Source organism: Balaenoptera borealis (genome assembly GCF_965194805.1).
Source record: "Balaenoptera borealis genome assembly, chromosome: 10".
NCBI lineage: Eukaryota > Metazoa > Chordata > Mammalia > Artiodactyla > Balaenopteridae > Balaenoptera > Balaenoptera borealis.
In genome coordinates, this window is record NC_138874.1 from 9,121,182 (window position 1) to 9,143,335 (window position 22,154).

The 22,154-nt window shown below is 40.2% G+C and overlaps 1 protein-coding gene across 4 annotated transcripts in view; it reads right to left on the reverse strand.

Moving 5' to 3' along the window:
• The window catches only part of MTR (5-methyltetrahydrofolate-homocysteine methyltransferase), a 124,080-nt gene that overhangs the window by 91,712 nt on the left and 10,214 nt on the right, over positions 1-22,154 (reverse strand). For all 4 annotated transcript variants that reach the window (XR_014249059.1, XR_014249060.1, XR_014249061.1 and 1 more), the window contains exons 3-12: positions 19,639-19,728; positions 16,914-16,983; positions 15,056-15,148; positions 13,196-13,302; positions 11,693-11,752; positions 10,830-10,924; positions 7,598-7,698; positions 6,424-6,485; positions 5,243-5,310; positions 2,397-2,476 (exon numbers count right to left, since the gene is read on the reverse strand). Coding sequence is in view for 1 of the 4 variants with exons in the window: in XM_082407576.1 (XP_082263702.1) it covers positions 2,397-2,476; positions 5,243-5,310; positions 6,424-6,485; positions 7,598-7,698; positions 10,830-10,924; positions 11,693-11,752; positions 13,196-13,302; positions 15,056-15,148; positions 16,914-16,983; positions 19,639-19,728 (826 nt within the window). In the remaining 3 variants the exon portion in view is untranslated. The remainder of the gene's footprint in view (positions 1-2,396; positions 2,477-5,242; positions 5,311-6,423; positions 6,486-7,597; positions 7,699-10,829; positions 10,925-11,692; positions 11,753-13,195; positions 13,303-15,055; positions 15,149-16,913; positions 16,984-19,638; positions 19,729-22,154) is intronic.

A 22,154-nucleotide genomic window follows, 5' to 3' on the forward strand; every position in this document is an offset into this window, starting at 1 on the left:
GACGGGAATAAAGACACAGACCTACTAGAGAATGGACTTGAGGATATGGGGAGGGGGTGGGGTGAGATGTGACAGGGTAAGAGAGTGTCATGGACATATATACACTACCAAATGTAAAATAGATAGCTAGTGGGAAGCAGCCGCATAGCACAGGGAGATCAGCTCGGTGCTTTGTGACCACCTAGAGGGGTGGGATGGGGAGGGTGGGAGGGAGGGAGATGCAAGAGGGAAGAGAAATGGGAACATATTGTATATGTATAACTGATTCACTTTGTTATAAAGCAGAAGCTAACACACTATTGTAAGGCAATTATACTTCAATAAAGATGTTTAAAAAAAAAAAAAAAAAAAGAAGTCCGCATGCCACAACTAAGAAGTCCGCATGACGCAACGAAGACCCCGTGCATTCAAAATAAATTTAAAAAAAAAAATTAAAAAAAAAAAAAAAAACTATTCCAGGTCTTCTGTTCCCCGACTGGGAAGACTATCACTTCTCAGTTTGGGCTGTGATTTCCTTTCCCATTGGTAACATCCTCACAGCCCCTCCCCTCCATGTCGACCCTTAGTCAGACCCTGGGGTTCCCAGGGCAGACAAGCAGGGCTGCCAGCATTTAAATGCCGAAGAGACCCTGTGGTGTTGCCCTAAAAGCATTTCACACAAAGCACTTCTGATCTATTATGAATGTGAAGTATCTGACATAAAAACTGCATTGTTCTCAGACTTCCCTGGTGGCGCAGTGGTTAAGAATCCGCCTGCCAATGCAGGGGGCACGGGTTCGAGTCCTGGTCCGAGAAGGTCCCACATGCCGCGGAGCAATTAAGCCCATGCGCCACAACTACTGAGCCTGCGCTCTGGAGCCCGCGAGCCACAACTACTGAGCCCACGTGCTGCGACTACTGAAGCCCGTGCACCTAGAGCCCAGGCTCCACAGCAAGATAAGCCACTGCACTGCAACGAAGAGTAGTCCCCGCTCTCTGCAACTAGAGAAAGCCTGCGCACAGCAACAAAGACCCAGTGCAGCCAAAAATTTTAAAATAAATAAATAAGTTTAAAAAAATCACATTGTTCTCAAGTCTGCAATTTATAAAAGAACAATTAAAAAGAGTGTATTTGGTGTCATTCTTTTAAAATCTGATTAAAAGTGATTTTTAAAACAATTTAGAAATAGCACATGAAATTCAAATCAGAAGAAAGAATTCTTTCATTCTTACACATAAACTCTTTAAAAATCATAACTAAGCAGTTCTTTCATGTTTCGATTTTGGCCAAGGCTAACAATTTCAACTTAGTCCTTGGCTGGAGTCAATTAATAGCTTTAAGATCTAAGGTTGAAAGAAACTATCCTACCACACCTTTCTCTGACAAAAGCCACTTTTTCAGGGTAGGGAGTGTGTCATAAGTCACAAATCCCTCTTCCTCTAATTTCATCCCGTCTTCTGGAGTATAAATGGAAAAAAAGGGTAGCCTGAAGAGGCATATGTCTAACCCAACTTTACTTTCACTCACTGGGAGTAATTCTATACAATATGTTCTGAGTGAGAAAAGTGGGAATTACTTTTGCTGTCACTTTTATTTTATTTCACTGTCATTTTTTTTCATTTTTCTTAGGAGAACACATGGAACAAAAATACATCAATTTAGAGAAATGTTAAATTCTCCATTATTAGGGTGCATAATTCCTCATGTGTGCTATTTGCAGGTTCTCTCAAAATCTGTATACACTTTTTTTTTTTTTTTTTTTTTTTTTGCTTAAAGATACTACCTAAGAATACATCGTTAAAGTATTATGGGAAAAATATAAAATGTAAAGTTATTTTTCTAATAGTTGGCATGATAATCTATTTTACTAATGTTCCTTTTGTGAATATCAGAACTCATTCTGAAAAAGGGAAGCTCCCTACTCCACAGGGCTGTTGAGCACAAAACAGAATAATAAATATCACAACTCTCTGTAAAGCCTAAACCACACAGCCAACATAAGAGCATGACAATAATGTTATAGAAGCAAACAAAATTTTCTAGGAAGAGGCTACCATCATTAAAAAACCTTGAGCCTGGGCTAGATTTTTTACGAACTAGCAGCAAATCTGATGATTAAAATTGTTAGGCTGTGGCCTATGTACGTTTTCAAAGCAGTGCACAATAAGTCTGACCAAGGCCACTACCTGTGCTTTCATTCACATTTCCCTGAAGTCAGTATCTTCCCACTCTCACCCCTAAAAAAAACCAAAGCGTCCTTTACTAGAATTCATTTAAGTACCAAGAAAAATATGTACACTTCTTTGACCTAATAAACGAGGTCTTTGGCAGAAACATCACTACGATGTAGACTAAACATACTAACAATCTACAAACGATTTCTGAAATCATAAAAAATCATGTCTTTACGACTTACCAGACAGTAGCATATGCCCTTCAAAAACAGTGGCAGGTGGAACTCTAGGCTTATAGTTTTTCACAGCTTCAGCAATTTCTCTGAGTTAAAAGAGAAAACACGATATCCATTAAATCCAAACAAAATTCAATTAAACTAATTTCCACCTATGAAATTAAGTCTGTTTAATATAATTATATACCTAGTTCCAAATGTGAAGCAGCAACTGTGCTTTTCAGTTTTCTCAGTAATGCAGAAAATGAATCTACAATCTTTAACATTTCTGTATCTGCCCCGTTGCTGTGCACTGATTGTACCAGGTTCTGTGCTCACAGATGTGAACCTACAGACGTGATGGTTTGCACAAATGCTAACAGCAAATCTCCTCCACTCCTTCCCAAACCTGAAGATATCCTTAACTCCATCAAATCCACATGGTAATTTAAAAGAAAAACAGGTTTCATTGTTGAGAAGGAAGAGCAAATAGGAGAGGAGGTGCCAGGAGTGAAGGAAATTAAATCCTTAAGGCCTGTTTTTTTCAAGCACACATATATGGTAGAGAGGGTGAAGAGTAATACATCACTGAAACTCCAAAATAATTACTCCTAAAAATTTGTTTTAATTATTCATACTCTTTTGAACCTTTATCAGCTTCGATGAAATATGTCTTCTAATCAGCCTAGAAAAATCTGGCTGCTCTACTAAATTTATCAGGACCAGTATGAACTGCTCACTCTACTGCCCCCCAAATGAGTATGTGAATGGCAAAGTAAAAGCAGCAAATATATATGCAGAGATAGACATACACACACAAACCCACACACACAGGTCTTTTTAAAACAACTGTTTCTATAAAGGAGGAGATAATCTTAAAAACAAAAAGAGATCCAAAAATAAGCTATCCTCAACTACTGATAACTTTCAGGTATTATTTAAAAGATGTTTAAAAAATTATAGAGACTCTTCATAGAGTCTATCACGGAAGTCAACAAAATCAGTGCAACATTAGGCAGTTCAGTACAGTGAACATATTATAGGCATGCAAGCAGACGAAGAACAGTAAGATGACTGGCTCAAAATATGATCATCAGTCACTCTAGGGAAAAAAAACAAATACAAACAGTCCTCAACTGTGTTTTATTCCACTCAACTCCAATCTTCTTATAAACCATGAAACTGCAGGGACTTAAACACACCCTTCGCCATGCCCTTGTCTCCCACCCCCTTCCTTCATGCCCTCACTCTACAACGTGGGTTAAGCAGTGACTGTGTCAGGCGAGGTGAAGACGCTCCTCTTGACCTCAAGGTACTTGTTGCTTATTGTCTTTTCCTTTCATGAGAGAATCTAGTGGAGGCAGGTATTCGCCCACAAAAAATATCAGCTGTCCCTCCTTGAGCACTGGAATATTATTCAGGTATTTAAGGGTAGAATGTTAAGATATCGAGGATTTGCTTCAAAACTACAATGAGGTATCACCTCACACCAGTCAGAATGGCCATCACCAAAAAATCTACAAACAACAAATGCTGGAGAGGGTGTGGAGAAAAGGGGACCCTCTTACACTGTTGGTGGGAATGTAAATTGATACAGCCACTATGGAAAACAGTATGGAAGCTCCTTAAAAAACTAAAAATGGAATTACCATACGATCCAGCAATCCCACTACTGGGCATATACCCTGAGAAAACCATAATTCAAAGAGTCATGTACCACAATGTTCATTGCAGCTCTATTTACAATAGTCAGGACACGGAAGCAACCTAAATGTCCAACAACAGAAGAATGGATAAAGAAGATGCGGTACATATATACAATGGAATATTACTCAGCCATAAAAAGGAACGAAATTGGGTCATTTGCAGAGACACGGATGGACCTAGGGACTGTCATACAGAGTGAAGAAAGTCAGAAAGAGAAAAACAAATATCGTATATTAATGCATATACGTGGAATTTAGAAAAATGGTACAGATGATCTTATTTGCAAAGCAGAAAAACAGACACAAACATAGAGAACAAACGTACGGATACCAAGGGGGAAGGGGAGGTGGGATGAATTGGGAGATTGGGATTGACATATATGCACTACTGATACTATGTATAAAATAGATAACTGATGTGAACGTATTATATAGCACAAGGAACTCTACTCAATGCTCAGTGGTGACCTAAATGGGAAAGAAATCCAAAAAAGAGGGGATATATATATACGTATAGCTGATTTACTTTGCTGTACAGCAGAAACTAACACAACATTGTAAAGCAACTATACTCCAATAAAAATTAATTAAAAAAAAAAAAAAGAAAAAAGATACGTAGGATTTGCTTTACAATACTCTAAGGGAAAAAAAGTTGGAGAATAAATAAAGTAAGAATAGCAAAATGCTGAAAATTATGGAAACTATGCGATAGGCGCATGGGGGTTCATTTTATTATTTTTCTACTTTAATTTTTGGAATTTTTCATAATATAAAGTATCTTAGTTTGCTAGGGCTGCCATAACGAAATACCACAGACTAGGTAGTTTAAACAGCAAAATTTATTTCTTCAAGTTCTGGAGGTTAGAAGTCTCAGGTCAAGGTGTCAGTAGGACCGGTTTCCTCTTAGGCCTCTCTTTGGTTTGTAGCTGGTTATCTTCTCCCTGGGTCTTCACATGGCCCCTTCCTGTGTGTGTCTGTGTCCTCACCAGTCACATTGGATCAGGATCCATTCATATGACCTCATTTTACCTTAATTACCTCCTTAAAGGCCCTACCTCTAAATACAGGCACATTCAGAGGAATTGGGGATTAGGGCTTCAACCTATGAATTTTGGGGACACAATTCATCCCATAACAAAAGGTAAAATACTTAGAAGGGATTATCACCTGATATGATCTGGTGTCGTACCACAGCACCCGCCAACTATATTGACCAAGCCGTCCATAGCAAAATCCTGTATTTAGGAAAAGAAAAAGTTTCAGAGAGTTCATCTGAATTCTAAGCTCATCACTACCAATTCAGCAGAAAATCTGCATTTCCTGAATAACTAATTTTCCATTTAAAAGAGAGCTAAACATACTTAAATCTAGATATCAAGCTTTCATAAGCCTTAGACATAAGGTTAAAAGCAGAGACCAGTTCAGATATTATGAAATGCTATGAAATGCAATGAGATATTTGCCTATCTGATCACAATAAAGTTTTTTTTTAACCCATATGCTGAGCAGAATGAATGTGAGCTAAGTAATGCATTTTCCAATAATACGTATTCAGTTTTTAAATTTAAATTCAAATGTTTAAAGAATTAAAAATTCAGTTCCTCAGTCACAACAGCCACATTTCAAGTGTTCCAATGACCACATGTGGTAGAGGCTACACATGTGTACACATATTGCACAGTGCAGGTCTGGAGTTTAACCACAGTTGGTTTGAAAGCTGGAGTTTAACCACAGCTGGTTTGAAAGAAGGACAAGATAACCTAGAGAGAGGAAGTCAAGGAAGTGAGAAGTCAGAGTATTGAAAAGAGCATCTACATAAGGTACTGAAAACATAAGAATTAAGTGAGAAATAGTTTAGGAGAGAATGTCGGTGAGCCAGAAGCTAAAAATTCAAGGAATGAGGGAAAAGAGACCCAGAGGTCTTAGGGACACCCTAAGGAGGGGTGGTGGGTAGTATGCTTTCGTGACCTGGGATTCAAAGATGGGAGGTGTATGGGAGAGAAGGAGAATGGGGGAGGTGACAGTGGGGAGCAAGGAGACATAGACTCCACCCAGCAGTCTGCGGGGTGGAGGGGACCACTTGGGAGGGCTGCAGAGGAGAGCTGAGTTTCAGTTAGTTTGGGCTGGACCTCTCTGAGAATTTCCCAGTAGCCACTAGTACCCACCGTGGAGAAGGATGCTGAGAGCGAGCCCCCTCTCTCTGCCTCCATCATTTTAATTCATCTTAAGCTTTTATTTTTTATACACACACTGGGATTTCTTTAGGGGAAAAGTCTACTTCTAGATATTCTAAATCAAAAATTCCATTTCTCTATCTCTTAAAAACCAAGTGAAAGAGGATTCTTGACCTTTAAGTGCATGGCCATCATGTGCGGAGTTTCATCATATTCACCGAAGGTATTGGGAAGACCTAAGAAAGTATATTTCAGCCATTACTGGAAACTACTTTAACAAATGACATAGTATTTATAAAGGCTTTAGGTTAAAAGGTGAGAAAAATATTTATAATTAAATCGTGATTACTTGCAAAAGCAGGTAAGAATTCTTAACATTAAACATAATAAGTACAGAGACGCCATACCAGACAAAAACAATAAAATCACAGAGGAAAATAAACATCCATTATTTCTTTTCTATTTGAAAGAAAAGCATCACTACTACATGAGACAGAATTCCCCCACCCCTATCCCTCCCTTTTCTGTAAAGGAAATTCATTCTTGTCTCCTAGACACCTAGGGGTAGGGGTTGGAGGAGTACCACACATGCTTGAACTAATGAGCACCGGACATGTAATTAAAAACAAGCAAAACACAACCCATCTCCTTTCAAGTAAGTTTTCCCAAGTAAGACTTTAGCATCTAATTATCCAATTTCCTGTTTTACTTATTATCCCCTCCCAGTTATCTTACTCCTGGTGGGAAATAAAATTTACTGTGCATTAAAATGTATATATTTGGAGAAAGAAGGCTAGAAAATGATTTTTAGCCCCAAGTAGTTAAGTGGTGCTCAAAAACATTCACCAAGAAATCTGGTTAACCCAGAATGGATTACCAATATTAAATGGATAGTCTGAAAATCATCTACATTTATCTTAGGAATTTTTATATACCGTTAAGTCCTAACTCTTAAAAAGGAGAAAAGTAACAGGCTCTTTTGTCGATACAGTGGAACAAAGAAGAGGGCTCTCTCTCTCACGTTCTTTGCACTCGTCTCTTTGGCCACGCCCACATGGCGAGCACTGTCACCAATTCCAAGGCTCTGGTCAGTTAAGTCATGACTAGGCTTCATGCCCCCAAGTTCTGTCCACTTCTGACCCTTTCAGGCTGAGCCAAACTGTTCCTTCAAGTCTAGAGGGAAACAGTGGTCTAGACCCAAATACTCTTCATTTAGAAAATTCCTATTGAAAGTCAACTATATACTAAGACCTGCAAAACAAACTCTTTTAATCCAGATCTGTTACCCTATCTACCCATGTCTTGTGTATTTGCATTTTCCTATGTGTGACTCCCTTGAAACACACACCTGCGTTGGGATAACAGAGGACATAGGCTGTTGTACATTTTCCAATTGTTTCAATAAAAGGTCTCATTTCAGCTGCACCCAGAGCACAATTTAATCCAATGCTGGAAAAACAAAAAGAAGGTATTAGAAGTACCCTCTTTTATTCTAAGTATTTATACATATAAAAAGTTATGATAAAGAAAGGAGTATATTTAAAACCAAGCAGATAGTAAGTCTCCTGATTCAAATCACGTTTATTCAGCTCCAGTCAAAGCCACCTCACTGAAGTTCCCTGCAACACTAAATATTTCTGCCCATGTCTCCAACATTAGATCCTGCCTACGGATGTGACTCCTTAAATAAGTTCACCGTTTAGTTAATGGTATAGCATGAAACAGAAATGTCTGCAAACTACCACTGCTAATAAACACTGGAAAGCAATACTTAAGAGAAAGAAAAAGGAAAATCCTGGAGATAGAAGGAACATTAATGGCACATGGAAGCCACTTCAGGGGTCTTAAAGACCAAGACTAAGTCCTTGCTCCAACTGAATTGCAACGTGACCTTGGACTTAGAATTTGTCCTCTTATAAATTAATTTGTAACCAAGGGGCTCTCTGTTTTGCAAATGAAACTTACTGCAGACTAAAATAAAACAAATCAAAGCAGAGCTGCTAAACCCCTCCAAAATCACACTCAGTGCGAGCTGCCGAAGTCTTCAGGAATTCAAGAATTAACTATGAAGTGACAGGACTATGTCATCTTTTATTTTTTCACATTTTACTTTTTTTCTTTTACTGTGGTTTCTAAGTGCAATGTGATATACTAGATTAGATCCTGGAACAGAAAAAGGACATTAGTGGAAAAACCTGAAACCAGAATAAAGTCAGGAGTTTAGTTAATAGTAATATACTTTTAGTTTTGACAAAAGTACCACAGTTAATGCAAGATGTCTCATTAGAAAAAACTAGATGAAGAGCATATGGGAATTCTCTGTACTATCTTTGCGACTTTTCTGTAAATCTGAAATTATTCCAAAATAAAAGGTTTATTTAACAAACAAATACCCAACTCCCATTCCTGATAAAAACTCTTAGTAAACTAGGAATAGAGGGGAACTTCCTCCACTTGATAAAGAACGTCTATAAAAAAACCTATAGCTAACATCATACTTAATGATACAGAACTAGATGCTTTCCCCGCAAGATCGGGAACAAGACAAGGATGCCCGCTTTCACCTCCTGCTAAACATCATGCTGGGAGTCCTAGGTGAGGCAATAAGAGAAGATGGAAAATAAAAGGTATAAAGATTGGAAAGGAAGAAAAAAATTTGTCTTTGTTCACAGATAAGACTATCTATTCCAAAGAATCATCTAAAAAATTCTTAGAACCAAGGTTGTAAAGCACAAGCTTCATACACAAAAGTCAACTGTTTACCTATACACCAGCAATGAGCAATTGAAATTTGAAATACGAAACACATTATTTACAATGGCACCAAAACAAATGAAATACTTGTGTATAACTACAAAACTCTGATGAAAGAAATCAAGGCAGATCTAAATAAATGGAGATCTATACCATGTTCATCAACAGGAAGACTTAATATAGTTAAGATGTCAGTTCTTCCCAATTTTATATACACTTACACAACGCCAGTCAAAATTCCAGCAAGTTATTTTGTGGATATCAACAAACTGATTCTAAAGTTTACATGATGAAGCAAACAACCCAGAATAGCTAATACAATTCTTGAAGGAGAAGAACAAAGTCAAAGGACTGGTACTACTCGACTTCAAGACTCACTGAAAAGCTAAAGGAATCTCTGGTATTGATGAGAGAGCACAGACAAACAGATCAATGGTGCTGAATAGAGTCCAGGAACAGAATCACACAAATACAGTCAACTAATCTTTGACAAACGAGCAAAGGCAAGCCAATGGAGAAAGGATTGCATTTTGAACAAACAGTACTGGAACAACTGGACATTCACATCTGAATACATTAATCTAGATAAAGATCTTACATCTTTCATAAAAATTAATGCAAAATGGATCACAGATCTAACTGCAAATTGCAAAACTATTAAAGATATAAATATATATATAACGATTACACAGGAGAAAAATCTAGGTGTCCATGGGTTTGGAGATGAGTTTTTAGATACAACACCAGAAGTAGGATCCATGAAAGAAAGAAAAAAAAAAAAAATGATAAGCTGGACTTCACTAAAATTACAAACTTCTGCCCCGCAAAAGATATGGTTAGGAGCATGAGGAGACAAGCCACGGACTAGGACCAAATATTTGCGAAACACATATAGGGTATCCAAAATATTTTCTTTAATTTTTAAAACTCAACAATACGAAAACCACCCAACTAAAACAATAAGCAAGAGATCTGAAGAGGAGCAGCTACCTCGAGGTGCTGTTGCCAAAATTAAAAGAGAGAACTCTCATAAAGCACTCAGAACCGAGCCTGGCACACAGCAAACTCTCAGTAAACGTCTATGAGTCTTACTTTTACGGCCCAGGCTATAGCAACAGTGAATAGAGTGCTCTGAGAAGAACACCGACCTGGGCTGGTCAGAGAGGGACGGGTCCCCGGAGAGCACCCTAGAGATGGGTCTGAAAGGCTCATGGGGCGGGGTCACCCTGCAGGGCAGGCACGGGGACGCTGTATAGACTCTTGGAGCTTCCATCGCACTCATGGTACAGAAGTCAAACCATTTTCATCGGAAAAAGAGAGAGATGTTTCACGCTAGAACGTCAAAGCCGTGTTACTTTTAAAGCTAAAAATCTGAGCTTTAGAATTCCCACCTTATTTCAAACTACGCTACTTCTGGTTGCTCCGCATGCAGGGAGTGAAAAAACCTTGCCAAGTTTTTAAGTGCTGATAATAGATTTAAAGTGTTGTTAGTGGGCCAAGCCAGTCTTAAACTGTAAGGGGGACACTTACAGACAAAAAGGCAACTCTCTGGTGGGCCCAGGGGGTATGAGAGCTCTCCCCCTCCCTCAGATCGACCCATTTAGGCAGCGTCTTCTGACGTCCTCAGGGCAGTCAGAACGTACTTCAAGGAGAGACAACATCTCATGCAAGTGGTACCACAGAAATACAGAGAAGCAGTCCCCTCCCGGGTCACAGTCTGTAGTCATCAGAAGAGATCCCCGTTGTGCTCGCTTCGGCAGCACATATACTAAAATTAGAAGAGATCCCCGCAAAAGGAATGGAGTCAGAAAAGAATGATCACTCACCAGAGTGGGTCTGCATGAGACACGCTGATGACAAACGCCTCCCCGGTCTGGCCAGAGAGAGTCCGCCCACTTTTATCAACAATTGTCCCTGAAATCTGAATTGAACAAAGTAAACTCCGTCAACAGCATAGACCTGAGTTAAGAATACAGTCACAGAAACAAAATAAAATGAGCAAGCTGACTTTCTTTGTTTTTTCACAAGGAGGAGAACTGTGGCACTCAAACTCCAAGGCAGCACTGTTTTTTATAACGGTCAGAACAGATGAATGCACAGTGCCCAGGGGAGGGGTTGGAAAGCCACAGAAACAGAGAAAAGGGAAAGTCACGGAGACAAAAGCAGTGTCCAAAAAAGCTTTAGGATTCACACCTCCAGTCCCATTGGAGAAGACTTCCCCACAGATACCTCAGGTTATCCTGGTCTCCTGCTGTTCCACATCTGATTCATCTGACACCCCTTGTTTGACTCTATTCTATTCTCACCAAGCAATGGGGGCCTGCCTGTTGCATTACTGAACCGGCAGCACGCTGTCTCTGGTGCTGGACGCTTCACGGTCAGCACGCCAGTCCGTCCGCCCTCGGGCCCTAACGAGAGTGAGCCTTTGGCTTCGGGGGACCGGTTCAGCCAGGCTTCTTTGGAATAGCCCGCCTTCCACAAACCACCGCTACATTCATTTTCTGTACATTTCCACGGATAAGACTGCTAGGGGTCTAGAGGTGGTGGAAGAAGGGAGGTGAACCAAGCAAGTAGCTGGTTCCTAAAAGATACTGTCAACAGTTCCATGGCAGGAAAACAAAAACCCCACCCTCAAAATGACAATATTAATGAAAACCAAAATTCATCATGCCAATATTTGAGAACTTACAAGGACAGGCCGGGGAGCATATTCCTCTTCAAAAAGTCTGTGGACTGCAAACAAGGCTGCCTGTCGGAGAAAAAGGACACCTTTGTTTCTGAGAGACTGCGACACAGGTCAGCCTCACTGGTGATGAGAATGCTCCCTTACCCAGACCTCTTCAGATAAGATACACATCACCTTCCCTGGGGAGGAGGAGGAGAAACACGTCCTCCTGATAACGCACAACCCCAGGGCCCCTTTCTCAGGGGTAACACTGTACATGTTACAACGAAACAAATGCTGACTGAAAGTCCCTCCATGAACTAATGCTTCCTCTGAGGAAGGGCTGAAGAGCTACTCTTCCTGCTTTCGCTCAGTCAAAATTAAAAATAGATAAATAAGAAGCCTCTGCTTTCCACAGCCTCATATATACATGGTAGGTATATGAACCAACAGTGTATGTCATTGCAAAAAAAGAGTATGAGCTAGAATGGGCTGTAAAGGCACAAATCCCGTGTTAATCTGTACCATCCATGTTTTATTAAGTTCCGGGACCAGACATCAAGGTCCTCCAATGCTCAAGGCCGTTCCACATTGGAACCCACTGACACGGAGGGCCGACGGCACAAATTAAAACTATAGTGAGGTAGTATTTTTCAGCTATCAGATTGGAAAAGATCAAAAAGTTCAACAGAGAGGGTGTGGTGAAAGCAGCACTACTGTGCACTGCTTGCTGATTGGAGGATAAATGAGTACAATCTTAGAGGGAATTTGACACTAAAAATCAAAATTAACAGTGCCCAGACCCTTTAAACCTTGCAATTTCACTTGTAGAAATTTATCTTCAGAGACACTGTGCAAAAACGTATGTATGAGGATATCTACTTTTTATTCCACACACTTATGTACCTTTGTACATATACAAAGAATATAACCACATACACATACGCACACGCATCACGCATGCTTTTATCTGCATGGAATCTCTGTCAGGACCCTCACACCAGTAATAGCAGTTGTCCCTGGGGAAGACGGCTGAATACCCAGGGAACAGGAGACAGGAGGATATTTACTTTTTACTCCATACATTTATATGTCTTTTTTTTTCTTTTCTGGCCGAGCAGCACGGCTTGCGGGATCTTAGTTCCCCAACCAGGGATTGGGACCCAGGCCCTTGGCAGTGAAAGCGCCAAGTCCTAACCACTGGACAGCCAAGGAATTCCCATTTATGTGTCTTCTGAATTTTAGAACCATGCGTATATATTTATTACCTATGCATCTATGTACATATAGTAGCTATATATGAAAATATTTACTTTCATAATTAAAAAAACATTTTTTAAAAGTTAGAAACATAACCTTTTGAAGTTTCCTTCATTCTACTGGACTCAGTTAAAAATATTCAAGAATAAAACGGAATCAAGGAATTTGATTGAACTTTAATAATGGCTATTACAGTCTCCTCACTACATTAGGGGATGCACCCCAGCCCCCAGCCCAGCCTAGCTGCTTTTTTCTCCTTTAACTCACCTTGGCATTGGCGGTATCAAAAATAGTTTCAATGAGTAAGATATCAACCCCACCATCCAGAAGCCCTTTGGCCTGCTCTTTGTATGCTTCAACGAGTTCATCAAATGCTGCAAAAACCAAACCACACCCAGGACATTAGTCATGGACACCCTCTGAAAGCCCAGGACACACTGAGCTCAGGCCTGGTGCCAGGTAAACTGACCACTGCTGGTCTATAATGCATAATTTAAGGGCAACAAAAGAAACATGGCAGTGATGGAAGTTAAACCAGCAAACTGAACACAGATGCTCCTAAACACTTAGCACACGGGCTCACTTCCCATGTGTGAGCCGAGAATGAGTGGCTGGGTGGAAAGGTGTATGATTTCTTGAGCCCTGGCTCTTACTTTTAAGATCTTTAAAATAGATCTTTCTGGGGATGGTGTTAATCAATTCAGGGATGAGTGTGAGGAACAACTAGAGAAACGTGTCACACTCATCTGGATACAACACTGGTTGCATCACATTCTCTCACACCCTCTGGGGTAAAAGTCTGCGGTGCTGTAGATTTTGCTCCTGCCCTCTGACACCAACTCTGTCAGAGAAGAAACCTGCCTGGGGGGCAATTTCACTCTCAAACACCAAAGAGTCTAATCACTCCTAGATAAAATTTTTGTTAGAAATGTCTTGTCTACTTCCATCTGAGAGGTCACCCCTCTCCCCATTTGATCTCTCACCCAAGAAAGAAAAGATGCTCATATATTCAATAGAGAAGCCTACTTCATCCTATTCAGCACAAGAGACAGGAAACATTAGCTCCTCACTGCCACACCTAGACCAGAGGGAGGACTGGCCACACGTCAGCCCAGAATGAGCAACCCCCAGTGGAAAAGTGTGGTATGTCACCAAAACCTACAATCCACACTTGCCTGAACTTGTCTTCTACACAGAATTCATTACCACACGTAGTATCATTACTATTCTGCTCTGATCATTTAATACTTTTTGTTTTTTTGTAGTCTGATGCTTAAGAAATTGACCTAGATTTCTAGACTTTTCATACACTCTCAATGTAAGTATGCTTATAGATGGTGGTTTACAACGTTTACAATGCTAGTATGCATCTATAGCTTGGACTGCTTTCTGATAAATAAAGTGGGAGTCTAGTGGGTTATTCTATAACTGACCAAGGCCTGGTGTCTATATTTGCTCAACTTCTCAGTCTAAAGTTTTATTTTGATTGGTTTCATTTCTGCAGCTGATAAAGAAGCCCAAACACAACAACACGCACCTTTGAAAGCAGGCTCAAAATGCGTAATACTAATACTATGACTAATAATAGCTCACTTTTTTTTTTTTTTTAAATCCAAATTTTGCTGCAAGAGACCATAGTTCTTTTTTTTTTTTTTTTTAATTTTATAGCTACTTTATTTATTTATTTATTATTTATTTTTGGCTGTGTTGGGTCTTTGGTTCATGCGAGGGCTTTCTCTAGTTGCGGCAAGCGGGGACCGCTCTTCATCGCGGTGCGCGGGCCTTTCACTATCGCGGCCCCTCCCGTTGCGGGGCACAGGCTCCAGACGCGCAGGCTCAGTAGTTGTGGCTCACGGGCCCAGCTGCTCCGTGGCATGTGGGATCTTCCCAGACCAGGGCTCGAACCCGTGTCCCCTGCATTAGCAGGCAGATTCTCAACCACTGCGCCACCAGGGAAGCCCAGCTCACTTTTTATTTTAATGTTTACTACATTCCAGGGACTGCTGTAAGCCCTTAAGTCACAATAATCCTTAAGTAGATGTTGGTATTGGCCCCATTTTACAGATTTATAGATCACTGAAACACAGAGGTACTTGCCCAAGGTCAATGATTATATCTCACACTCACTGATGTTCCTGTAATCTGGTCTTTCCACAGATGGGGACACAGAGAGTGTCTTGTTAGTTGGACCCAGAGCTCCTGCCACATATCTCTTAATTCCTTTAGGAAAAGAAAAACAAGTGTGAAATCTCTAAACAGCTCATAAGTTAATACGCTATCAGATTTCCCCTAGAACACAGGTATATAATCCTTTGTCCGTAACTCTGAAATCCAAAAAGCGCAAAAGCCCCACTTTTTTCCTTAATTCATTTGACAACAAAACTTGACCTCTCCTAAACTACAAGAGGCTATTTATAGTCTTTACCTCACTTAGTGGACGATTCATAGATTTTACTGCAAATAGATGTTTGATTATGAGGCTGTCTTGGATCCCACTGAGGAAATTATGAAATATAAAGTATGTGCACATGTTACCGCCAAGCCAACCCAAAAAACTCTGAATTCTCACACATGTGGCTTCAAAGAATTTCAGTTAGTAATCCTTTTCTATCACCATAGCTATGCTTGGACAAATGCTCTCTCTCCCTACTGTTAAGAAACCCTGAAGGTCGTGAACATAGGTTTTGCAAAAGTTCCTCACAGTAGCATTGATCTTGAAATGCTCTCCACTGCTGTACTGCAGGGCCTTTGCTGGGGGAAAATATTAAATCACGATGAACAATTATAAAGCCTGAAATTCAAGTACGAAGCAGATCAAATCTCACATTAAAACTCTTTCAAGAATGTTTTAATAAGCTTTCCTCTAGGCTAGAGTCTAGGTGCTTCTAAAGGAGCCGGAGATGTTGTGTTCCTTACATATCGGAACACAGGGCAGGGCCATAGTGCTCATCACCTTTGGTGGTTTTAACCAGGTGGTTATGCTTTACCATCTAACTGGAGCCAACTACCCACTAGCTGATAGCCCAGCCTTTGAACAGCTTACAAGCCCCAATATTCTTTATCTTCCCCAAAGCTGAACAATAATGTGGGTGTAAGAAAAACGTCCTTGTCTTTCCCTGCTTCAGCTGGTTTGATAGCCTCTGACCTGTGACTTTGTTGGGGCAACAGTCTATGCCCTTCCGATTTCAACATTATCTCTCAGAAACGGAGCTCCTATAAATTGCTTCAGGCTTCATTAGTATGCTGTGTCTAACTTCCCAACAATTTTGCTTTACGTCTTCCCTGTTGGCAACAATTTCACGTTTCCAAATCTTCAGGGGCTCCATGTATTTCTTCTATTCCTTTCCCACCCTCAAAGCCTCCCCTCCAGCTGGTGCCCAAGTGTTCTTATGGCAGCCAGCCAGGAGGCTAGTTATTTCGGGGAGGCACTTTTCAAATCCCAGCAAGACTGACTCTCATGCCACCCTCTTTGTGTGCTACACAGCGCCTTCAAAGACACTAGTGGTATGAAGTAGAACACGCTCAAAAGATAATCTCTCTTTACCTAAATAAGGCAAAATCACAGGGAAGAGGGTAGCTTTCAAGTGAGAAGATCAAATATCTTAATGATCACCAATGTAACCAAAACAGCTGTGCCTCAATAACCAAAAGACATACTTCCAAAGGGAGACAAATCATTTTAGCTGTAAATGTACAAGGAAGTCACGGTTCTAGCTACAAGGTTAGGATAAAACACCCAGCAGAGTAAACACAGCGTAAACCCTGAGCCCAAGGCCCAAGGAAACAGAGTCAATTCAGAGGGACACTGAATGCTTGACTATGAAACTGCAGAGAAGTAACCTACAAACAAGTACGTGATGGTGTCTGCAGTGCTGCTGTAGGCCAACTGTCGCGAAAGGAAAAGGGGCAGTAAGGACAGTATGTTATAGCTGAGGATGTCAAAGGAAACATCTTTGTAAAAAAAAGAGAGAAAACTGTTCCTTACCTGTCTGGAGAGTGATCTCCTCAGCTGCTTTTCTGGCCACTCCCGCAGAGCACTTGTTCATCCTATAGGCCTAACACACCAACTGCAAATGTTAGTTTGTCCTTCTTTCCCTCCATAAAATAAATAAGGAATTCATGACCTTCTAAAACACAGTTTTATTCAGTAAGGAAAGGTGGAGTGAATTAGTTTGAGGTCTGAATGAAATCTTAGTCAAAAAGGCCTACCAGCGGCCCCAGCCTTGAGGGCGACAGGAAAGGCAAGAGTCTTTGGGAACTGCTTTTACGGTCTTCCACAGAACCATGAGCCATCTGGCAAAAAGGGCAATCTCTGGACGTCTGGCATGTCAGAATAAGCTGATGTAGTGAAATATTCTGAGAGTTAGAAAATAGCATAGTAATGGAAAAAGCAGGGGCTTCAGAGACAGAAGACCTGGGTTCTAAAACCAGCTCTGTCACTACCTGCCCGGGTGGTTCCCTTAGGAACTCCTCCAGGTCCTGGCTTCCTACACCGTACAATGGTTGGAATCAGTGGGTCTTAAGTTTTTGTAGATTATGAAACTCTTGAGAATTTGGAGAAGGGCCATGAACCCTCTCGCTAGGAAATAAAGCAAGCATGCAGACACATACAAAGCAGTGCCTGCAAGTTTTACCGAAATACACTCAAGCCCATTCATTTACGTATTGTCTGTTGCTGCTTTTTTTTTTTTTTTAAACATCTTTATTGGAGTATAATTGCTTGACAATGGTGTGTTAGTTTCTGCTTTATAACAAAGTGAATCAGTTATACATATGCATATGTTCCCATATCTCTTCCCTCTTGCATCTCCCTCCCTCCCACCCTCCCTATCCCACCCCTCTAGGTGGTCACAAAGCACCGAGCTGATCTCCCTGTGCTATGCGGTTGCTTCCCACTAGCTATCTATTTTACATTTGGTAGTGTATATATGTCTATGCCACTCTCTCACCCTGTCACATCTTACCCCTCCCCCTCCCCATATCCTCAAGTCCATTCTCTAGTAGGTCTGTGTCTTTATTCCCATCTTGCCACTAGGTTCTTCATGACCTTTATTTTCCCTTAGATTCCGTATATATGTGTTAGCATACTGTATTTGTTTTTCTCTTTCTGACTTACTTCACTCTGTATGACAGACTCTAACTCCATCCACCTCACTACAAATACCTCCATTTCATTTCTTTTTATGGCTGAGTAATACTCCATTGTATATATGTGCCACATCTTCTTTATCCATTCATCCGATGATGGACACTTAGGCTGCTTCCATGTCCTGGTTGCTGCTTTTGCACTATAATGCCAGCGTTGAGTAGTTGCAAAAGAGACTGTACGTAGCCAACAAAGCTTTAAATATTTACTGTCTGGCCCTTAACGGAAAATGTTTGCCAACTCCTGCCCTCAAATAATTCCCCTGATAACCCACAAGGCAAGTGATTTCACAAAGCCCCATCACCAGGAGGGAAAACAGTGTCAGAGCACTCAGGACTACGTGCATGAACACAGAGGCACGTTCTGGAAAAATCCCACCCAGAAATGGGGACCTCAGCATCTACCATATATTTTCATCATTATCAGTTTACAAAATTTGAATATGGAAGCATCTTGTTGACTAAAAAGAAATGAAATCCTTTACCCCACACCCACTAGGATGCCTACTATCAGGAAAAAACAAAAAGAGAAACAGAACAAATGCTGGCAAAGATGTGTAAAAACTGGAAACATTGTACACTATTGGCGGATATACAAAATGATGCAGCCACTGTGGAAAACAGTATGGTGGTTTCGCAAAAAATTAAACATTGAATTAGTGTATAGTTCAGCAACTCTACTTCTGGTTATGTATATATGCTCAAAGGAAATGAAAGCAGGGATGAAGAACAGATTATCTGTACACCGTGCTCATAGCAACATTGTTCACAGTAGCCAAAAGGTGGAATCAGCCCATGTCCCTCAACAGATGAATGAATAAACAAAATGTGGCATATCCATACGGTGGAATATTATTCAACCTCGAAAGAGTACGATATTCTGATACATGCTACAACATCAGTGAACCTTGGGGACATTAAACTAAGTGAAACAAGATAAGTCACAAAAGGACAAAAACTGTATGATCCACTCATATAAGGTAGCTAGGGGAGTTAAATTCATAGAGACAGAAAGTAGAATGGTGGTTTCTAACGGCTGAGGTGGAAGGGAAAATTGGGAATTATTGTTTAATGGGTACAGAGTTTAAGTTCTACAAGGTGAAAAGAGTTCCACGGACAGATGGTGGTAACGGTAGCACAACAATGTGAATGTACTTAATGCCACTGAACTGTACACTTAAAATTGGTTAAAATGGTAAATTTTATGTTACCTGTATTTTTCCACAATTTTTTTAAAAAAGGAAACCAAATCTGTCACCCGACTTAAAAAGGCTTCACAGAACTGTGCACATGGCCAATCATTATGCTTTTATTCACAGTCACTGCATAATAAGTATCGTTTTTATTTGATTATTACTTGCCCATAAAGAAACCAGCTGGAAAATGAATGGGCTGTTGTGCTTATAAGCAGAAGCGATTCTAACCATTTTCCCCATCTGACCACAAATAATACATAACTAGGCATTAGCTTGACTCTGCAGCTTTGGCTGGTTTTCTCACTAGCAATTACCAATGCAGCAAACGCTCATGAATATCTTAGATACAAGGAAAAATGAAATCCTTACCAAGTGTTCGAGGCCATAGTCAGCTTGGGCAATAGCAGTGCTGCTAAAAGTATTTGTTTCAATGATATCTGCCCCAGCCAGCAAGTAATCCTGCCACGAGAGAAAGTAATGTCAATGCTATGAGTTTTAGAATCCCTGTCCCCCAACAATAAACTAGTCTTTTCCTCACCAAGGCCACCAAACATCTTTTGACCACTTACTAAGTGCAAGGCACTGTACTAGATAGAGGCTGGGGATGCAAAAAGACCTACGGATTTCATAGAAAGGCCTGTGGTATGAATAAATAAACACAGAACTTGAATTCAGACAAAGTTCACTTGCGGTGTGAATTAAGTTCCTTAAACTCTGTGAGTTTCAGTTTCCTCATTTGAAAGTAGTTTAACCCTACTTCACCGGGTGGCCAGATGATGGTACAGATCACACGCCAAGCTTCTAGCACACGATGGCCCTCAACAAACATTCCTTCTGTTCCTTTGCCAGCTCTCTGCTTCAGCGCGGTCAGAGCCCCGCTGAGAAGGGCACTATCTCTGCAATCTTGATTCTGACCACAGTCGCTTCAGCCCACAGCTCCTGGTCCCTCTGAGCCACATCTGCACCCTTACGAAACCCTGAGGACCTCGGTGCCCTCCGGTTCTCCCTGTTTGAAACCTTTCTGTCTTGTTTCACTCTTTGGACACCATCTCAACCTCAATCCGATGAAAATTCTGGAATCTCTTGATCTTCCAATAGTGAGTAAGCCCAACCCCACCTAAGCAGATGGACACTGTTTGCAGAAGAGCTGGGAAATGAAAACCAAGGTTCACACATTTATAATAAGTCACAAACATCCCAACTATCTATCACTAGGGAAATGGCTAAATAAACTATAATATGTCCATTTTATTACATGCTATGTGGCAGCTAAAAAACAGTGTGCACATATATCTACATATACTAACACAGAAAATCTCCAAAAGTATTGAGTAGAAAAACAAAATTGACTGATATGTAAACCATGACACCATTCAGTTTAAAACATACATACACACAAATAGTACTGAGTTTTCTACAGATATCTATATGTATACACATACATACGTAATATATACATATACATAAATGCATAACAAATGATCTGGAAAGACATACACCAACTAGTATAAGTGGTTATCTCTGGGGAAAAAATAGAAATTTGGAATAGTGGTTAAAAGGGAATTTATTCTTATCTATGGGTTCTGTTTTATAAGAACAAATTAAAATTTAGTTTTTCAACAAAGAGCAAGAAAAACTGAAAACAACCTTAATGTCCAAGAATAAGGTTAGTTAAGTAAATGATGATATATATGTAGAATAGATTATTATGAAGTTATTAAAACCATGTCTCAGGATATTTAATGCTCATGGTATTAAGTAAAAAATGCAAATTATAAAATAGTATGAAGTAATAATAATCCAAATTTAATTTTAAAAATCCAAACACAGAAAACTAGACTGAAATATAAATTAAAATATGTGAATGGCAATTATGTCTTGGTATCGATATTACAGGTGGTTTTACTTTTCTCCTTTATGCTTTCTACAGCATCTAGCTAGACATTTTATGTTTGTAACAATGAACACATATTGTCTTTATAATTAGGGAAAAAATATTTCTAAATTCCTAGTTATTATTTTCTCCAATTGTGTGTAGATTTAAAATTTTAAATAATATAAAGTTTAAAAGGTGTTCCTTCTAGCTCTTCACCCTTTCTCTCCACCTTCTTTCCCGGAACAATATCCCACTCGTGGGCTCCGGATATGACACCCCTGAGATTACAAGCCTATTCTCACCAATTGAAAACATGTGTGATATGGGCAAGCTACTTAATTTCTCTACCCCTCAGTTTTCGCATGTATCAATAGAAAGCTGTCAAGATTAAAGGAGACCATTAATGACAGCAAGGCCACAGGCTACCAACAGGTGTTTTAAATATTGGTTCCTGTTGGTCTCAGCCTATCAACAGTGATAAGCTAGGAATGCCTGAGGCACTCACATGGGCCCTTACCGCCTGTGCTGAGCCAGGACCAAGCCAATGCCACAGCTACACTGGCGCTATTGGTTCTTATTATGATTGCAAGACTCACCTCAGCAACAACCATCAGGGAACTTTTGAAAACAAACAAGGTTTATTGCCCACGGGTCCTGGAGAGTACAGGCATGCCCGGGCCATACAGTGAGGTAGCTGGGGGAAGGCGTGGGTTGGGCAGGAATGACTGTGATGTTTAGCTAGCAGATGTGTCACACAGCTGGCAGGGTGTTTATTGACATAGATGCCTCTTAAACAATGCCTCAGCAACCAAAAGCTTAATGTCAGGCGCTTACATTACAATCAAAAAAGCTTAGTCTCAGACGCTTGCACTTCAAATAGAACCTGGCCATTCCATTAAAATTAAGTATCAGGGGATCAGCTCTATGGTCAGTAACTCCACTAGAAATAACTAAGTGTGCAAATAACCCAGTCTTTTTCCCTTCCTCACCCATGAACACGACACGGTCT